Raw genomic sequence first — 21,438 nt, forward strand, 5'->3', positions numbered from 1 at the left:
CTTCCCTTAAGAATGCCAAGTATGTGTTTTTGGCTCTTGCTGTTTTTAACAGTCTGCCTCTCGCTGTTAGCCTCCAATGGCGTCCCCTGGGGGGCACAGGCCACCCCAACCAGACTGGGCAGCCCAGGTGCTACCCCGAAGCTAAAATAATAAAATTTAATCAAATATCAAATGTACGATTATGTTCTCACAGTGAAGCCCAGATATCCGAGTGTAACTGAATGCAGCATCGGCTTCTGCACTATGAGCATCATGTTAGCAAAGAAAGAGGCACCGCAGAAAACAATTTTTCGGTGAAAGAAAATGAGGAGAGAATAAATGTCCCGGTAAGCAATATTAAGTTTGTTGAGTTTAGTAAACTTCGTTGAAATTAGAATACCAAGGAAACACTTAAAGAATTATTGTAATATTTCAGACAGTAGGCTACTGGGGGGAGCACAAGTTATAAGATATAATCCAAGTCGTAACATTGCTGCATGGAGCTGCAGATTTGGTTGCAGGTTAATACTGGCAGTGTCACCATGCCAGCTGACTGTATTTCATCATCAGCCAGTGTTGTTCTTTATACATCAATATTACCAAAGTTTACCATAAGGCAGCACTTACACTACACTGTGCGGTCTAGCTAATTTCTGTCGTTACTTATCCTGTCTGCCAGCTCCATGTTATGAATAGAGTGTAAATCATGAATGGCTGTGCCATGTTCAATGCAGGGATGTACAGTTCTAGTTCTCAAGGCTCCTGTCCTCCTGGTTTCAGATGTTTCCATACTTCAACACAGCTGATTAAAAGAATCATTTACAGACTTGTGCACAACTAGGTGTTTGGGGATTATTTTATTGGAATTGGCTATGTTGGTATAGGTGACATCTGAAACGTGCAGGATAGGGGTCCATGAGGGCCAGAATTTGACATCCCTGACTTCTAGTCAAGGTCATATATCAGGAAAGTTGTTGTTTGTGACACAAGTTTTTGCTTTATTACTTTAGGGCAAACCAGAAGAATAGGAAGAATGAAAAGATCTCAAAATTGAGAATTTCTTCCTGGAGAAGGCTAAAATACAACCAGAAGCAGAGAGCAATGTCAGGGAAAGGTGGACTGTCAGCAGTCATCATTGTCATTGAGTTCTACAAATGAAGGTATGTGTGAGAATGAATAAGGAAAATGCAAGGAAGGGATGTTTATATTGTCAATTGTTCAACCGATCCATAGGTGACGAATCCTAATATTTGGGGATAAATAATTAACTAAGCAAATATATGTATTGTGGCACATAATTGGAAAGTAAAACAAAATCCTGCTTTAAATAACACGTTTTTAATTTAATGATCCACCTATTCTAAATCACTGATAATATTTGATGAAGCATAGAGTAGGTACTTGAGTAAATGTTCACTTTCAAAACATAAATATTTTGCAACTCCAAGTGCTGCTGTTTACAAATGTTTTTGTACTTTTTTTTTTCCTAACATGTAACACACTCTTATTAGAAGTTCAAGAGGTTTATTTTTGCGCAATTTATACTGAAAAAATTATCAAAAGAAGGTATAGAAAGTATTTACTTGCTTTCAGGTTTCATTCAAATGTTAGCCTTTTCATTTGTTTCCCCACTTTTTTCCTGTTTCAAAATCAAACACCAGTTTGTGAGATCATTATCTTCTTTTTTTAATAGGCTGATAAAGTTTTGCATTGGCTAATTTGCCAATTGTATGTTAAAAATGTTCGTATTTTAATATTCAAAAATGCTTTTGGCCAAAACATATGTGCACTATATGTCAGTAAAAATACTATGCAAATATTGCTGTCCTTGAATACTGAATAAACACTGACAAAGCACTGATTGCATCTCTTGTACTTTATCAACGCAGTATCTAAAAACTTTGCACCGTAGTGGTTAAAATCTCATTCTAATAAGAATTAAAAGCACATTCTGTTATTAGGTTTATAGGATTATTGAATTATGGTTAACGGTTGGTAGAATTTTATTTTTTAACATTATCTGCCAATTACATCTGCCACCCTTCTCCAAATCTGTGCCCCTACCTGGCCCCCCCAACAAAACTTTCTAGACACGCCACTGTCAGCCTCGCCATTTCAATGACATCCAAGCCCATGAGGATTATTTCTAAATTATCTTTTAATCCCGAGAATGCGTCTGATTTTTTTTTAAGTAATCCAGCTGGGAGGACATAAAACAGGAAATTACAGTCAGATTAAGATGTGTTTTTGTAGATGCACATTCGCATTTGCGGAATAATTAATTCCACAAATCAAATTAAATAAAACAAAAATATTGGGCTTATATAAGCAGGTGTGAACCACCCACTTTCTAAGGTACACCCGTGTAAGTCAAATATTTAATCAGACAATCACATGACAACAACTCGGTGCATTCAGGCATGTAGTCATGGTCTGCTGAAGTTCACATGAGCATCAGAATGGGGAAGGAAAAAGATTTAAGTCAGATTTAAGAGGCGTGATTGTTGGTGCCACACAGGTTTGTCTGAGTACTGTGATTTTTTCCACACTGCCATCTCTAGGGCTTACACAGAGAAAATATCTAATGAGCAGAAGTTTTCTGAGTGAAAATGTCTTAGCAGAAGAGCATCCCTGAATGCACAACATGTCAAACCTCGAAGCAGATGAGCTACAGCACCAGAAGACCGCACTGGGTGCTTCTCCCATCAGCTAAGAACAGGAAACTGAGACTACAATTCACACGGGCTCACTAAAATAGGAAAAATGTTGCCTGGTCAGATGAGTCTAGATTGCTCCTGTAACATTAAGATGAGGAATTAGAAGTTTGAGTCCAACAGAGCACCTTTAGGATAAAAGAAATCTGCTGCAGCTGTGTGATGCTGTCATGTCAACATGCATCAAATTGAATCTGTGCCAGGTGAATTAAGACAGTTCTGAAAGCAAAAAGGGTCCAACCCAACGTAACACACACAGTTCATTTAAAATAACAATAGTTTAGTCTTTTAGGATCTGATTAAACTCAGGTTATAATTCATTTCCACTTCATGACTACAGAATGTTCTGTATGCTTTAAATCTCTGCTCTTCACTTTGAGTCTCAGGTGTATTAAAATTCAGCAGATAAACAAACTAATGTGTTTCCTCTTCGATGTTCTTATTTCTCTTTATAATTAAGTAAATAAGTGGTCTGTCCCTAATAATTACTCCCTTATGGATTAATCGGTAAAAGCAACAGTCCCAGTTTCTAATGTTGCCCACTTCTGAGCTACAGGGTGTTGTGTCACATGCCTCTCCTGACTTAACTCCCTGTGGCTGGCAGACAGGTATGAGGAAAAACCTGATTTCTGTTTGTCTCAGTCATCATGATGTCTTCAATCTTTTATCATTTCACAGTTTCAGACAAAATGTTCAGCAACAGATCAGTTCAGATAATCAAGACACACAAAAAATCGGAATCAGTTAGACACGCAAAAGCCTTCTAATGTTGTATGTTTTGTTTACGCTGAATTGTGCTGAGCACTAACTCCCGGTTTAAGTCATCGGTGCTGTTTCTTGATCTGTTGGATGTTCACTTTCTCCTCAGTCGACCACCACCAAGATAATCTCTGTGACAACAGACTGACCCTTCAGTTTCCGTTTCTTATTTTTATTTTTAGGATCTGCTCAGATCTCAGTGCTGCTCAATGTTGTCAGACTGGAATTTCATGTTCACGCGGCTGGGTAGAGTAGCACACATGTCTTATTCCCAACTATGCAGTAAAAGAAACACAGAGGCTGATGGGACAACAGGAGATGGGAGACAAAAGGCCCCGCAAGCCATACTGGCTCTTTCACATTTTTTCTCCCTGGTGTAAACTCTGCACACACTGACGATATCTGAACTGACGAGCTGCAAGTCACATCCATGGATAATTACCGCGTGACATCTGTATGAAAGAATTCTGAGTAATGCACTGACATTATGACCGATGAGCTATGTGTGAATAATTAGATTAACTCTGGTGAAGGTCTGTGGAGGAAAGATGGGATAACTGATGGTAACTGTGCATGCCTCTATAAAGCACATTATATACAACAGAAAAGATAGTAATCATTAATAAAATTCTTATTAGTAATTCCTCACACAACATTTCTTGTGCATCAAAGAAACACTTCAGATGACGTAGTCTCTAAAACATGTACAGTTGCAGTCAAAGGTATTAATACACTCGTCACGGTCAAGATTGTTGGGGTAATTTTTTTTTTTTCAAGATTTCTTTAAACAGTATTTGAAAGGATTGTACAGCATCTTAAATGACTAAGAAAAGCAAGAATTGGGTGTAACTTTAAATTTATTTGTAATTTTCTTTAATCCACACAGGGTCCAAGGATACATAGAGGCTAAGACATATACATAAAACCCCTTTTTATCCATATGGTAAATGGCCTGTATTTTTATAGCGCTTTTACTACCGGTAGTCCCCCCTAGGGACCCCAAAGCGCTTTACACACCCAGTCATCCACCCATTCACACACACATTCACACACTGGTGAAGGCAAGCTACAGTTGTAGCCACAGCTGCCCTGAGGCAGACTGACATACATAAAAAGATATAGTTAAATGTCCCTAAGCAAGCTGCACTTTGACCAGACACTTTTGGTAGCCAACAAGAAGCGTCTGGGATGATTCTGCTGCAAATCTGAATTCTCTTCTTTGCAAAATCGGTAAGGTTCAATTAAATGAGTGGGTTTCCTGGCACAGAACCGGCTTTTAAGCACAGTCTACAAATTTTCCATAGAGTTGAGGTCGGGGTTTGGAAAGGTCATTCCAGAAGTTTGCTGTTAACCTGCTTTATCTATTCCGAAACCAGTTTTGATGTGCATTGGGATCATTGTCCTGTCAGAACACCCAGTTGTGTCCAAGTTTTATACAATGTATATGCATGTTGTACAAAACCAAACATATCCAGAGCATGATGCTGCCACCACCATACTTGACAGCTGATACAATGTTCTCAGACTTGAAAGCCTCACCTTTACTCCTCTAAACATTGTCTTGTCATGGAGGCCAAACAGCTTAGTCTTTGTCTCATCTGACCATTAAACTTTTCTCAAGAAGGAGTTTGGCTTGTCCATGTGGAGAATTTTTGGCCAATCTTGAAGGCGTTTGTTTGGAACAGGGGCTTCTTTTCTTTGTCAGCAACCTCTGATTTAAGATTCACTTCACTGTGGTCAGTGATACTGGTGTTCCAGCAATTTCCAGTTCATGGCAGGTTTGACCTTCGATGGTTCCTGTATTGTTTCTAAACATCCCAACCAAAGTCCTCTTATCTGAGGGTGACACTTTTTCCAGACCTCAGCTAAGTGGTGACACATCTGAAAGACTTGTACCTGTGTACAACTGCTTGAACTGATGATCGGCAGTTGTTTAAAAACGGCTCCAAGAGACCTTCTGAACTTATGTAAATCCACAATTCTTATTCTTAGATCTTCAGTGACTTCCTTTGACTTCCCAATTGCTCATTGGAGTATTGGTCACTCCAGTGAATGCTGTCAAACAAACACTTTTTATGCTGCAAAGAGTTGTGTTGACCAGTTGTGGTCAGTCATGATCACTAATGAGAAGATAATAGGCCTTGGTCTTGTCAAGTTGAACTACATTGCAGAACCTTTAGCATGACTGATTAAAACCTTTGACCGTGTGTAGATCGTAGAAATACCAAAAAGAAATTCAAACTTGTGGAACCTTGTCTTGTTTTTTTTTTTTTTTTTAAGTAATCAAAGATCCTCTACAATTATTCATTAAAAGTCCAAAATTAACATGACATTCATGCCCATGATGAGTATGTTTCAACTTCTGACCTGTGTGCTGTATGCATTTTCAGATATTATCCACTAGATGGCAGCAGAGTTAAACATAGTGCCAGCGTTTGCGTCATAATTGTCCACTGCTGCTGATTATGGATGGGCTGAAACAAGGCGGCTTTTTGCCTGACTGTCAAATAACCCCTATGACGAAACCTGGTAATTCTCTACAACCAGATTCACATTAAAAAATGATGCAAGGTCAGACTGCTAATGACAAAAAATAAATAAAACACTGCAATACAGAAAAAAAGGACTGTGTTTCATTATACTCACTTTATCTTTTATTCAAAAAAAAATTAAGTTTTGAATTTGTTCAGATTAATTTCTTTAATTAATTTGATTGTTACATTTTTACAACTAGCTCTTTGTTGTTGTTGTTGTTGTTGTTGTTTTTTTAAACTTTCATGTTCTGTTTGAATTTGAGCTACTTTTGTTCAGGTTTTACCTTAATGAGATATTAGTTTCACTATGTGATAATATCATAAGATCATATGTATTTTATTTTGCTGAGCTCTAATGTGTAATTAATTTTAATTTCATTAACGTATCTTACAAAACTACAAAGGATCCAGCCAGTAAACTACAGTTACTTCTTACTTTTATTTCTCATTTCTTTTCAGTATTTTCTAAATGAAATGTATAAAACCTTTGAAATATTTTTCCTGGATTAAATTCACATAATTAATAATACTTAAAGTGTATAAATCTTGTCTCCCCAGGGTTAATTTATCACACAAGTCTGCTCACACCACCACCCACAACCCCTTTCCAACAGCGCTAGAAACAGATCACCCAGACTGTAAGACAGGACGTGACTAAGGAGTAAATGGGTACATTTCATCACCGCCGTGTTCACAACATAACCAAATATGAACAAAAGTACTTTGTTTCCACAGTAATGCTACAACAAATACACTTCTTACGGAACAGGCCCTGGAGTGCGTCACTGGTTTGTGTTAAGTTTTTATTTCTCTACTTTCTTCTGTTTAGTTTTGTACAGTTTATTTTCTTCTATCAATTCACTGCAACTTAGAAGTAATACTTACTTAGACGGCGTTTTCGCTCATGGAAAACGCAGGGTTCGAGTGTGCACAGCGAAAACAGACTTTCTAAAACGATGACGTATGTCAGTCATGTGATGCAGTCACGTGACCAATTAAACTAAGCTAGCGGAGGGCAGTTGTTTTGTTTGCTCTCAATTTTGACAGCCCTATTAAATATTAATATCAGTCTGTACATGCTCCAGATAGCTTTTCTTCAAATTCTTTAATTCTTACTCACGTTTGCAACTTTGTATTTTTGTGTTAATCGCAGAAACACCTCCACCTCATTGTTAGTCCATTTAAAAAACTCGATGCTTTTCCTCAAAATTTTGCCGCGACGTTTCAAAGAGAGGCAGGTCGAATCTTCTTGCGTTTCACGCATGCGCAGGACTGGAAAGTAAGCGTTTGCGGCCGTTTGAACGTGGACGCTCAACTCTGTGAAAATGACTGAAAGTGCTTTTGTGGACGCGGAGCGTTTTCGGACGAAAGCGCCGTTTTCAAATCTATCCAGGCTAGTGTGGACGTGACCTTAAATGATATCTTTGGGGCCTTGGTCACTAGCAGCCCAACCAGAGACTCGCAATTTTTCCCCATTTCTTTGTATCTACAAAAAAAAATCCCAAAGATATCATAGTTTGATGGGCATAAAATAGTATTTTTACGCCAACGGGGCGATTATTAAAGGACCACTACACATGAAAGCAGCTAAAATTAAATGCTTCACTCCAATGTAAAAATGTTAGCCTACTTAGCAATGCAGCTAAATTATGTAAAACTGTCAGACCGTAAAGGTCCAAAATAACATGATTTGTTTAAGGATTCATACGTGACAGAGAGACGTGCTGACCTCTGCTATTTCAGCCAGTGGTGTTGTTATCAGTCACAACTGGAATTATGAACTCAATAAAGAACCGTCAGACTTTATTCCACCATGATATACCATCTGGGTTAAAATCTGATTGATCTAAAAAACATACTGCCAATGCAGTAAAAGCATATCTGGATAGAAAAACAGACTGGAACACTATCAGTCGTGCATTGGTCTCTCCAGTTCAATTCAATTCAACGTAATCTCTTACGACATTGGCGTCCACACATGTGGACAATACATTTTGGGTTGTCTAGACCAAAATACCAATTTTGCTCTACAAGGGCGTGACATCTACTTATGAGGACGTTGTAGTGCCACTGTTATTTTTGAAAAAAAATCAGGTAATTCTTTGTTTTTACATTTATCAGGTCCCAATTGTCATGGTCCGCAGTGGTTGGCTGAAATTTCCATTAGGCTCCTGAGCCTACCTGGGATCCGCCCCTGGGGAGGACCACCTCCTCCAGTTCCTGCGCACCTGGAGCCGATTGCAGGCAATCAAGCCAAAGTGATTTAAGCCTCACCCTGATGTTCATTCACTGCCAGTTTGTTTCATTGCTTTTGTCCTTGCCACAGTTCCAAGCATAAGCCTAACTAATAAAATATTGTTAAACCGCCTGCTGTCTCTTGGCCATCTGCTGCGACTGGTTGGGATGAGGGGAGGAAGACAGGATAAAGACACACTGTGGAAGAGAGCAAGAGATTAATAATAACTAATGATTAAATGTAGAGAGGTGTGTAATCATGTAGCGAGTAAAAAAGAAACGCACACAAAGAAACAAATGGCTCATAATTCACTGACAAGAAAGCATCAGAAAATGAATGATCGGAAGACAAAGGCCATTTTTTCTCTGTGTGTACAGCTGGAAGTTGTTACAGCTCAGTTTCTCCCATATTTGTATTTCCACTTCTCGGAGCCCGGAGAACTATTCCTGAAGACTATTTCAAGAAATGACGAGAAAGCTTACCTAAGAGAGTTCTTTTTATTGAAGAATAAAAATGGTCAAACCAACAAACTCTATTTTTGACTTATGTGCTGTATTTCCGTCTATGTGTGGGCATGTCTCAGCCAGTCACTGACCCATTTTCCAGTTTTCGGAGCAAACTATAAAGGACATGAGACACGGCTCAAAACTTATATATGAAATAAAATGCTCCACTCTGTGACCTTTTGCACAGTTACCCTCCTCAGTGATGCAGCTTCATTATGCAAAATGTGTCCAGCAGTAAAGTTTTATCTGAAAGGTGCTAAATGACACAATTTGTTTAAGTATTCATAGTGAGGAAGAGACAGATACACCTCCGCCTTTTGAAAAAAAACACAAAAAACCCCAACTCTGTCCAGGATGTGCAGAACATCATCTGACACGTTGTCCCCTCAGATGATATTTATATAGTTTCGCTTCATGAATCAATAAACGTGGGCTTCAGTACTTCACTACGCCACCGTGGCTCATTCCAGTACTGAACCTCTGTGAAAATAAAAAGATCTGAAACCTTTCGGACATTTCTCAGATTCTGTTTCATTAAGGACTTAAATATTATTATACAATATGTACAAGACGTAAGTACTGAATTCATTTACAACAAAGCATCAGAGAATGGATGATAGCCAATTAAAAACAAGTATCTTTCTGCGTGTACAGGTGGACGCTGTTAGCGGTCAGTTTAATGCGTCGCAGCTGGATGCAGACAGTTTTTCTCATATTTGACTTTGCAGATCGCCTTTGTTTTTTTTTCTGGTCTAATCTTATTTGGCACATACTACCTGGTGTTAGGTAGCTTCATGAAAAAGGTGATGCAGCAGATGCAGGTTAAACACTTCTCCACAATGCATGCAACAAAGTGAAGCCTTTGTGTAAAATTTTTTTGGCACATGGTAAATAAAACCAATGCGGTACAATGTGGCTTTTTATAATTGCTGAACTTTCTCACGCTAGCTGCACAGCAGTGGGTGATTGTCCCAGAATAAGAACTTGCTTATTATTATATTATTAGGATAATAAAAATAAATGCTAAACTTCCTGTACATAGAGAGTGCACAATAAAAACCAACACAGATCATTATCTAGTCTTTGTGATTCATGAGAAAAGCTTCTTAGTGGAGTGTGAAATAGTTATCTATGAAAGAGAGATTCTTCAGTTCTCCATGAAAGGCCCTGTGTGGACTGAGGTAAAGATGTGAGGAGTGCTTCATCACAGGCATGAGTTCCTGCTTATGTGCTCAGAGATTTGTAGGACAGTTTTAACTGTGCAGCCATGCAGTGTGACAACATAAGGTTTATAAAACTCCAAGGATAAACAGCTGAAAATATTTCTGCATGCAGAGATGTGTAAAAGTGATTTTTTTGTTATCACCTTTATTTTTATTTCTTTATTTCTACAGAAATTTAACACCACCAAGACAGACAACTAATTGCTTGTTAACACCTAAAAAAAAAAAAAAAAAAAAGCAGAAGCCTCAGGCTTCCGGGTAAAGGCTGAACCACATAATCACACTTTTTTTGCATTTGCATTTCCCTTTAAAGAGTACGGGCAGCTCCAAAGGAGTCATTTCTTTTTGTGAAGACATCAAAGAGGCACGTAGCTCACGATGCGTTGCAGCTTCAATGGCACTCTGCTGATCAATGTCCTCCCTCCTCTGCTGATGACAGAGTTTGTCCTGGGAGTTCTTGGTAATGGTTTGGCTCTGTGGATCTTCTGCTTCCACCTGAGGCCCTGGAAAAGCAGCACAGTGTTGCTCTTTAACCTGGCAATGGCTGATTTTCTGCTCAATATTGTTTTACCTCTCCGTGCCAGCTACTATTTCGCCGGGATCAAATGGAAGTTTGGAAACGCCCTCTGTAACATCTGCCTCTTCATGCTGGCCCTGAATCGCAGCGGAAGCACCTTCTTCCTGATGGCCATCGCTGTGGACAGGTACATGCGTGTGGTGCATCCCCACCATCCCATCAACTCTCTGAGCGTCTCTAAAGCCATAATCGGAGCACTCGGGCTGTGGTTGATCACCACTTCAATGACTGCTCATGTCTTCTCTTTGTCACACATCAACACAACGTACTGTGAGAGCTTCATGATTGACACCAAGACCAAGGGTAATCTTTCCTGGCATAAGTTTGCATTTCTGTTTTCCTTCTACATGCCTCTGCTGGTCATCCTCTACTGCACATTCTGCATCGTTCGCAACCTGAAAGGGAGGCAGTTGGCCCAGCATGCCAAGATCAAGAAGGCCTTGTACTTCATCATAGTCGTGGTAGTGCTCTTCATCATTTGCTTCCTCCCAAGCAACTTCACACAGCTGGTGATCTGGATCAAGTCCTATAAATTAGCCGGTTCCTCTAACATGTGTTCTGAAATGGAAAACCTTACCATTGTATTTTACATCACCATTAGCCTGACCTACCTCAACAGCGTTTTGGATCCTGTGGTCTACTACTTCTCCAGCCCCGTCTTTAAGAGCATCTGCAGGAAGGCTCTTCATCTGCCTGAAACAGAAAATGCTGAGAGTACAGAGAAGAAAACCCGGGAAACGGGCTCCCAGTCGATCAGCCAACTGTGATCACTAAACTGAGGAGGTATAACAAGCAGCTTCATAGCTAAAGGTTCAATTTAAAGTAAGTTTATCGATTCCATCATTAAGCTGTAAGTGCTAAAGCTATTTCATATTTACTATTAATTGCATTTTCAAAACATGGCAATTATGGAGTAAAAACCTCTAAAAGTCAAAAAACGATGCAGCTGTGTCTTCTATAGAGCCGTTTCTAGCTAAAGCAGTCTCACTCACACTTTGAAATAATAAGCTACACACTGGCACAGAAATCCTCCGAACTGAGTGATTAAACTTTTCATCAGTGAAAAGCTTTTTTCTTTTTTTTTTTCCCAGCACATCACTTGCTTAGAAGCTATCACACCAATGCTGACTGCACTTTTCTAAATGTATTTGTCTTCCAAAACATGTACACGTTAAGACGTGTGAATTAAACAAAGATTATGTGAAATAAGGACATTTATAACCTCATCTGAATAAGATTTCTTTCTTTTGTCATGTGAAAACTATAATAATGAGAAACATACTGCATATATACATAATGTATAAAAGCTTTTATACATGAGTTAAAAATATGGATATATATTAAGGCAACTTTGAATAAAAACAACAAAACTGTATGAATATGTATTCTTTGTCTTTTGCCAATGCTGTATGAACGTATGATAATAAATATAAGTTTATTGTCAACACTGAGATGTTGCCTGTTTTCTTGGAATCTTTCAGAAGTGGGCGATGAAGGGATCATAATGAAACTGCTGGCATTGCAGCAGTACAATATGAAGCACACTCCTCCTGGTTAAGATGGCTCAAAAATATCTCCCTGTAAAACAACAGGCACTGGAGTTTATAGCTGCTTTTAAGGTGGCTGGGGTAGAAGGAGGGTACACCCTGGACCGCTTGCCAGTCTGTCACAGTCTGTGAACAGCTGACTCTCTAACCAAAGATTTAAGATGGCGGCGCGCACAGACGCAGCGGCCCGGAGCTCCTACTGCCCCCCTCTTTCTTAAATAGATAACTATCATATCTGATATCATATCTCACAGTACAATAATATTGAATGGGTTGCATTGTTGTATTTTGTCATGTTTCTCAGGTCTTTGTCTGAATTTCTACGAACATTATTGCTAAGGATTGTCTTATTGCATTGGAGTCACACTGGGTTAAATATGTACACTTGGGTTTTAAGGGGTATTTATTATTTTCTTCTTTTTTTTGGGTTGTATGGAAGCCCCAAACGCAATTTCATTGTTCTTGACAATGACAATAAATAAATAAATACTAAATACTAACAAAGAGAGTCAGCTGTTCACACTCACATTGACACCCCTTTGTAATTTAGAGTTGACCTAAACCCACTAAAGTAAGTTTATCAATCAAAAAACGATGTTTGGACTGTTGCACAAAGATGGTGTATACCGAGAGAAAATGCAAACACCACGCAAGTGGTGGGTTTGAACCCAGGACCTCCTTGTCGTCAGGTAACAGTGCTAAACAACATATCAGTGTGCAGCTGCAACAGCAATATCAGTATGATGTAATGATAACTTCTTTAGGAATAATCTTTCAGGACATGCAGATATGGCAGATGATATATAAAATCCAGACCTATCACACAAATACTTGATACGAAGGAGAAGACAGATGTGTGCTCCATCTACACCGTTTTTCTAAATCTCCATGCGCTCTCCCAGATACACACTCAGGTTCTGTATCATCTCTTGAATTAGGAAACAATGGATTTAATGAAAGCCTGATTGTTCCTTAAGAGATTTTAAGCAATGAGCACAACCCTTAGAGAAAAATCTTTCACATGTATATTATCAAATCTGTTTGGTGCATTAATTTGTTTTCCTGGTATTCGGCACTCTATTGGGTCTTGTTTTTCTTACATGAAACTATTTTAACCAACTCACAACTGCAGTTTCATAACTGCAGCTAAAGTTGGGGAAGTACAATATCTGATGGCCTAGTTCAGCAAAGATGATTCAGACACTTTGGTTTCTGTGAATCGAGTTTATAAATATAACTTTATGACACTTGATCTGTCCATTCTGAGAAACAAGCCATTTCTTCTCATTTAATTCACACGCAGCTAAAATTATGGTTCTTGTGCAGCTTAAACAAGTCCTTGAATCATTGAAAACACATAAATGATACAAATTGCATTTAAAAACATGCATTGGTTTATATATCTTTATATAATGTTTTCTGAGGGGCAACAGTTTGAGTGTATAAACACATATTTAATCTCATATTTCTCAGACCTTTTTGCATACATGAACACAATCTGTAGAACACTATGCAAAAGTCTTGATCCACCCCTCAATTTAAAAAAAATCTTTTGCAGAAAGATGCATCCACCGATTTATTGAAGCACAGTCTGGTCTTTCTTAGACAAGGGAGTCTGTCAAACTGTGTTAGTATATTGACCTTTCTTTGATTAAACTGAAAAAATAGGAACAAATTCTTAGTTTTTGCTTCTAGTAACAAAGTCCCAAAAGATACAATTTAAACATGGTTCTTTGGCAAGTTGTCTATAATGCTAGGGCAACACTGATTCATACCTTGAGTTAGGTTCCTTGAACAAGGACCGGACTAAATCTGGACACCAGTTTCACAAAATGGCCATTTTAGATGAAAATGAAACCGTCATTTTAACACAAAGCCACGCAGAGAATACAAAGTCTTCCGTTTCCCATGAGGCAAGTGAGTTTGAAAAGGAAGTCTCGTGACATTAATTTAATGCGCTCCTCTCTGGGAACAGATGAGCTCTATAAGTCCATTTAAAGGCACACCATGTGTGGCTAAACCACTAACAAGTAAACTTGCTGAGCGTTCTTGATGGGCAAACGTGATACATAATCTCTGCACACTTGAATGAGTGACAGCTGCAAAGGAGAAGAAAAAACTGGAGGACCAAAATGTATAAATCTTTTGAAAAATTCAGAATGGATAAAGTTCAGCTCGGATCGGTCTCACTGTGAGTGCACACTTCCTCTCAAATATCACACAGTCACGTCTAACAGCGAGTGACGGGAAGTAGTCCATCAGAAACAAGACCAGTGTTTAAAAAAAAGTTGATGAACCAAAGAAGTACGACTGAGATAAGGAAGCTGTTTCATATAAATGTGAAAGTAACAAGTATTTAAAAAGAAAACAGAAATAACTTTAGGAAAATGTGAGCACAGCAAGTAGGTCCCGCGTTCGAAACCACCATCTGGTCGGGACCTTTCTGGGTGGAGTTCATATTTTCTCTCTGAGTACTCCGGCTTCCTCCCACAGTCCAAAGACATGCAGTTAGTGGGGTTAGATTCTAAACTGCCCATCGGTGCAAATGGTTGTCTTAGCCCTGCGTCAGATTGGTGACCTGTTCAGGGTGAACCCTGCCTCTCGCCCTGTGGGAGCTGGATGACCGAGTTTGGTGTGGAAGAACTTGACTCCCATAAATCCCATAAACACCTCTAAATCTTTTACAAAGCCTTTTCAGAAGAGTTGAAGTTATAGCTGCAAAGGTTCGGCCAACATCGTATAAAATTCCATGAAGTAAGATTGGTTTGTTCCTTAATGTGTGTGACGGCAGATGAGCTGATACTTTTGGCAACACAGTGTACATCATTTATTAGGATTACTGCTCCTCTTTCTTTTAGAACCGATGTGCGACAGTACTTTAGCTTCAAAATATTGTACAAAGTGTGGCTGTGCAATGAAAATCAACAGTTAAACTCAATACACATCCTAGGAAACAAACTTGGAGTTACAGTGGAAAATAAAAGTTGACATGTGATCTGCTGCTTCTAAATAGCTCATCTCCACAGTTTTCATAAATGAATAGTTTATTCAAATATTACAGCTGAAAGATAAATGTGAAGTGCAAATACTGCATCTCAGCCTAAAGCAGACCAAGGAGGATTATATAAACACGGCTGAAGCAACAGTGCTGGTTCATCTCAATACTCCGTGTTGCATGTTAAGAAAGTCCTGAAAAACAAATGAAATCATTAATGCACACAGGTGAAGTGCTTTTAGCTAATAAAAAGAAACTTCTACTTCACATCAAACATGTGTAGCCTTTACGTTCCACTAAACTCGGCCCAAGATATCGGCTTCAGTTACCTTCAGGCAGCTGGATGACAACGAGCCATTTGTCAGGGTTTTCCCTCGCTGACGCTCTCTGTGTTTCATGTACTCACGAGCGAGTGATTCAGCATCATCATGGCTGCAGGGAAGATTGAAGAGCACAGACAACTAAAGTCATGCAACTTTAACCGGTTTAAGACATCTGTTTCTAACACAGTTCTAAGTGCGAGCATTTAAACTAAACTGGAAGCAAAAATCTGAATTTCGAGCTACAACCTGAGACTGTAGGATAACATTAAGAGTAAGTAAGAGTAACAGTAAGAGCTAGCGTTTTTAAATAACAGCCAGTCTATGACAACCTCTTCCAGTTAAAAGGTTTGAGATATGAAGACAAAATTAAAAATAAAATAAAAAAAATGAACAAACTGAGCCAAAATGCAGTGTGTGAAAACCTGCTTTCATTTCAATTGAGAGGCTAAGTAGCAGCCAGGTGCTGCTAATCAAAAGCATTTGAGTAAATGACCATCAGCAGATATCAGCACCTCTATGAAAGCAGATGTTTTGGCAGTTTGCAGGTCAGGAGTATTCAGGATTCACCATTAACTTAGTATATCAAAGTATTCTAGAGTCACAACAGCTGAAGCCAGAATAATGGGCCTCATTTACTAATATTTGGGTGGAAATGTTTTTATCATGTGCAACAAATTAGTTTGCATGCAAAATTACAGTCAGATTCAGAAACCTGCAAACTGGCCTATGTAATTCTCACCACTGTGGGTATGTTAGTAAATCAGAATAGTTCAAAACCAGCAGCCTTGTGGGAGCCCCATATAATTTGCCTATTATCTGCGCACTTCCCCGCCATGGCTTCTCAACATAAGTGAACACACTTAGCTCCAAGTGAAGAGAAAGTGGTGACGATGTTATAAGACAGAATCCTGCACCTCTGAGGCAAGAAACAAGAAGAAAGTCTGACCATATAAAATTAAATAACAGTGTCTGGATGCTGAAAGAGGAAGCCAGAAGAGACCAAAGAAGTTTCAAAAATAATAAATAAAATAAGCACGCAGGCCTGAAATAACAGAATATAATTTCTCCTGAGAGATTCCCTGTGCACCAAAGTTTGGAATCAAAGTTGACATAAAAACAAAATACCACAAGGAATAAAAAGATTAAAACAGGTGGAGGCCGAGGAACCATGTGATCCATCAGCCCCACACGAGAACCTCGCGAGCTTCGGGTAGTGACTGAAAGAATCGGATGCACAAATAAGCTTCCACCAAAGGGTGGCTGTGCTTCCCCTTGGCGATAGTATTTTGTTTTCTTCACGTGCCTTTTTTGTAGTCCTGAACATTTTGTGGCTTAATGCGTTTTAGAAAGCTATGAATAAAAACCAAAATTCAATGATAATTGCTAATGATTGTTAGTAGTAGTAGTAGTAGTAGTAGTAGTAGTAGTAGTAGTAGTAGCCTTACTCATTTTACAGATTTGTGTTCAAATTCATAAGGCAGCCAGGTGTTTGTTGTACGTATGTTTGGTCAGAGGAACTGACCTAAACTAAATTTGTTCCTAAAATACAAAAATATTGATAAATCACAGATTTTGTGCATATGCACTGTGAATGAGTAAATGAGGCCCAATGATCCCAAGCACTGCAACAAATCTACGCTGAATGGTTGAAATAGAAAAACACCAAGATTTTGCACTGATCCGGTCAAAGAGCAGACCTCATCCTGATTTAAATGCTGTGGTCAGATCTTAAGACAGAACATCTGCAAACCTCAATAAACTGAATTAAAAAATGTGCAATTCACTTGTATTTTTATTTTTATTCCTATTTATTCTATTCATCCCCTTTGTATATTTTATTTATATATGTCTCTGTATTTATATATGTGTGTGTGTGTGTATATATATAATATTCTGTAACTCTAACTTCTGTTGGTGCTGTGCTTTTGGAAACCGAATTTCCCAGAGAAACCCACCCGAGGGATTAATAAAGTTTTATCTTATCTTATCTTCTTATCTAAAACCAAACTCAATGTTCAGATAAAGGTACAAGCAAACAGAATCATGGGGTGTAGTTAGTTTTCACATGCAGCGTCTGTGTTTTCTTTTTTCTCAATAAATGATGAACTAGCGTAATTATGTTGTGTTGTTGTTCATCTAACATTGTATCTAAATAATTTTAGAACCTGGGAACGACCAGATAATTTAAAAATTGTGCACTGATGCGTAAACTCTTAGACTTGAAAGAAGGTGGTGTGCTCGTTTTTCACACGACTGTGTGGTACTGTATCCCAATAACTTCCTGTTTTAAAAAGCTGATGTTTTTTTTCCTGTGCAAGTCTGAGGCCCATGGTGAAATTGCAGATTGGGGATCTGGCCATTACAGATCAATGCAGAGGAGGCGTCTCAGTGCGTGGTTATAGACTGGATTTTTATGTGTATAATAATGAAAGCTTTAGATCACAGCTCATAGATATCATAGGCACATGTAGATCATTGTTAGTCTCCTTCCATTTATATGAGGGTTGGAAGGACAGGTACCCGCTCTTTATATCCTTGTATGGATGATTACATAAGGTTTTAGACTTTTTAGATCACAGCACTATGCATCAGTTTATTGTTGATGTTTTTAAACCATCTCTATAGAAAAGTTTTTGTTGCTTTCCTATGAAAGGTTGAGCGGTGTGAATCTCACCAGTTCTGGCTGATCAGATAGTCCACCAAATCTTTCACTTGGTTAGGCTGCCCACTCGACACTATGAGCTGCTTCAGATGGCTGAAGTGTTTCGTCTTCAGCAGTTTCTGATGCTGTCCATTCTGGCTGATGAAAGTTAACACAGTCTCCCTGACCTGATGGATCATTAAGAAAATTAAGTCATGTAGTATAAGACATTAAATATATAACATAATATACTCTATAATTTTGTTTATATGAGAATCACAATGAAGAATGCAGATGAATTTCATTTCATCAGATGTTACAAAACAGCAAATCTGCTCACGTGAAGATTGGGTTTATTTCTGTGTTTGGTTAGCAACACTGTTTTTCCAACGCACAAAAAAATATCTTTCATAATTTCACACCATCTTATCAGCTGATCAGACTTCCTGTTTAACAGTTTTAAGGAGTGTGCTGATACTCAGAAATATTAATGTCTAAAAAATAAAAAGAATTCTATTTTTAAAATATATTTAGAAACAAAGAAAGATTAAATGAAATGACAATGTAGCTGAAGTGGACATTTCTAAATGAAAGTAAAATGTGGTAACAAGTGTTAAAGGCAGTTAAATCTGTAAGCAGTGGAAAGACGTCACATCTAACCTGTGAAGGAATACCAGCGAGTTCCCCGGTGTTCATAAGCTCGTCCACCTGCTCGAGCACGGCGAGCGGGTTGCAGACAGACAGGAAACCCTGCAAACAACAACAAAAAAAAGAGTCAGAGCCTAAACTACACGTTTACTTCTCACATGTATTTAAATGGATGCACTGACCTGGACCTGCTGCTCCTTCTTACTAGCACAGGGAATTAGAAGGAGCGTTCCCAGGGCGAAGGCTGGCAGATTGAACTGTGCAAAGCGATTGGCAATTCCGATCAAATCCAGATTCAACAGAAATGGGCACCTCGGGAGGGAAAAGCAATGGCGAGACATTAGGAGTTAAGGTGAAGATTAGATGAAGCATTACTCAGGTCTAATACTAATTCAGAAATGAATCAGACGGAAGTAGTGTGTTTATAAACTGTCCAAAATATTAAACGAACACTTAGAAAACACAATGGGGAAGGAATTATGCTGGACATCCATCCATCTATCTGTCTGAAATGGACTAGGTAATATGTTAGAATAGGCAGAATGCCACATTCAAAGAGACCCTGAAAATCAAAGTAAAAAAAATCAATAAAAAAAGATGCAGCAAGTTAGTCCAGTTTTCAAAGATTTCACTGCAGCAACTCAGAATGGCACTCAGTAGTTTGTATGGCCCCCACAAGCCTGAATGCATGCCTGAAAATATCATAATGCGCAGCATAACGTTCTCCACCGCTGCTCCTGACATTTTCACATGCGTCTCATGTCCACAGGGTGAAGCTGGTCTCATCTTTGAAAAGCACAGTGCACTAGTGGTGGACCTGCCAGTTCTGGTATTCTGTCCAGCTCTTCTAGATTAACTATCTCTCTCTTAGAATCTCCATGCTCTTGAGACTGTTGTTGGACTATCTGTGCACTCTCTCTGCAAGGACCAGGTATCACCTCATGTTTCCAGTAGTGACGCTGACACCAAATGAAAAACCAGTCAGAAAAAATAAGGGAAAAATGTCAGTGGACTCCACCTATAAAACCATTCCCTTTTGGAGGCTGTCTCATTGTCGGACCCTGTAGTGCACCTGTTGTTATTGTGTGTGGATGCCCTCAAAGGGCAAAAGACCACACAAAGGGCAGAACAGGCAGTGACCTCATTAACTGCTGACTCAAAACAATCCACATACATTCAATATCAACTTTCATTATTAATATCTTATCTAAACTGAGAAAAACATATATACAAGTACATGATATTGCAGTTTAGACCTACATCACTGCATTAAGAACAAAACACAGCCTTTTACACTCATTCACTGTGATGATGTCATGTGTCATGAAACTGTTGTTCTTCTGAATCAAATCATGGCTGCTGATGTGAAAACACAGCATACAGATGTGCCCCAATTCCTGGTTCTGACTGGTTTTAGTCAGTGATGGCATTGGAAATCTATTTATTGAACACAAATGAACTACACACGGGTTCAGTTTACTGCATTTTTAAGCCACTTGTCTCAGAACACCAAAAAAGCTAAAACAAACAAACAAACAAAACCCCAAGCATGTATAAGATCATTGGTGCTACAGCTGACTGAAGCTGACTGAGTTACTGGCACCCTGGATGCCTGCATGCATCTGCTGCAGCAGCCTTGCATTTCCTGATCGTTCTCAGAAGAAATCTGACTGCACTGAGGCACCGGGATGAGGTGCTCCAACCAGTACTTGTACCATTCTTGCAGCAGCACCACATCCTGTTTTAGCAAGACAATACCTGTCCACACAGGACAGGTCTTTGTGGATCAGGAGCATATCCTGACATATCCCTAGCTTACTTATTTCTAATATGCCACCTACTGAACATACAATTTTTTCAAGGCAGGCACAACCGGTGACTATTCATTGACTGTACTCAACCAGTATGGAAGAGCAATTCTTCAACACTTGTACCATCAATGCACAGATGCACAACAGCATGCATCGTGTCCACAGGAGGTCATACCTCATTTTAGATCTCTTGTTTGAGCTTCTATTATAGTTGATGTATAATGCCTATTTAAAAACACTTGCTGACCAGTATATTTTAAGTGTGAACACTTTATATAGTCTTATCGAGTATTTGCATCTTTATCTACGTGCAAGGCCTCTTTTGTTTTTGTAGCACAGCCAGAGTTTTCAAGTCCTGATTGAAAAAGTTGTATCAAGATTTATTTTTGCTTTTAAATTAATAAAGAGTGTACGCACAGTATGCTGCCCTATTCAAACACAAGAAGTCCATGAAAGAATCAGTTTGGTGGTTATAGCTGAATGTGAGTGAGGCATACTTGAGGAGGAGAACAAATGTCCTGTAGAGCATCGCCTGCTGATCTGGACTCAGAGGAACAGAAGCTGGTGCCAAAAAATAAGAACAAACAAACAAACAACTGCATTTAAAAGAAGAGCTGAACAGAGAAGAGCACACATGCATCATCAACTTTAAAAGGCTTCATAGGAAGCGTTTGGCTAGTGAAGTTACTATCAGGGAACTTATACTCAGTGACAGCATACCGTCATGTCCACATTAATGATCTGCACTGACCCTGCTTCAGGTAATCATCCCTACCATCCTCTATAAAACAGTAGTACTGTACAGATGAGCACATCTGTCAGATTTAACTCACATAAGTCTGTATTATTCTTGCAGCTGTTTCTCAGATTTGCCTAAACCTGTTATTTCTCAATGTAATTTGCACTACTCTCTTAGAGAGCTGACATGTTTCTCTTCTTTAAGTT

General features: G+C 38.8%; 2 protein-coding genes and 1 long non-coding RNA gene across 6 annotated transcripts in view; 2 read left to right on the forward strand and 1 right to left on the reverse strand.

Moving 5' to 3' along the window:
- Positions 1-98: 98 nt before the first annotated feature.
- On the forward strand, positions 99-8,517 carry LOC105940775 (uncharacterized). The gene is made up of 3 exons (XR_013101154.1): positions 99-326; positions 990-1,139; positions 8,108-8,517. It is a non-coding gene; the product is annotated as an uncharacterized LOC105940775 (long non-coding RNA).
- A 1,791-nt stretch (positions 8,518-10,308) lies between these two features.
- Positions 10,309-11,879, forward strand: LOC101479777 (hydroxycarboxylic acid receptor 2-like). The gene has a single exon (XM_004544729.3). It carries the CDS (start codon positions 10,330-10,332, stop codon positions 11,293-11,295), a length of 966 nt encoding a protein of 321 aa, XP_004544786.1. The 5' UTR covers positions 10,309-10,329; the 3' UTR covers positions 11,296-11,879.
- A 1,415-nt stretch (positions 11,880-13,294) lies between these two features.
- kntc1 (kinetochore associated 1) overlaps positions 13,295-21,438 on the reverse strand; it is a 30,424-nt gene continuing 22,280 nt past the window's right edge. For all 4 annotated transcript variants that reach the window (XM_023155433.3, XM_012917386.4, XM_012917387.4 and 1 more), the window contains exons 57-62: positions 20,991-21,054; positions 18,865-18,994; positions 18,695-18,784; positions 18,068-18,222; positions 15,400-15,502; positions 13,295-15,264 (exon numbers count right to left, since the gene is read on the reverse strand). In XM_023155433.3, the coding sequence (XP_023011201.2) occupies positions 15,229-15,264; positions 15,400-15,502; positions 18,068-18,222; positions 18,695-18,784; positions 18,865-18,994; positions 20,991-21,054 (578 nt within the window). In that variant the 3' untranslated portion in view covers positions 13,295-15,228. The remainder of the gene's footprint in view (positions 15,265-15,399; positions 15,503-18,067; positions 18,223-18,694; positions 18,785-18,864; positions 18,995-20,990; positions 21,055-21,438) is intronic.

This window comes from Maylandia zebra, linkage group LG12, assembly GCF_041146795.1.
Source record: "Maylandia zebra isolate NMK-2024a linkage group LG12, Mzebra_GT3a, whole genome shotgun sequence".
NCBI classification, from domain to species: Eukaryota; Metazoa; Chordata; class Actinopteri; order Cichliformes; family Cichlidae; genus Maylandia; species Maylandia zebra.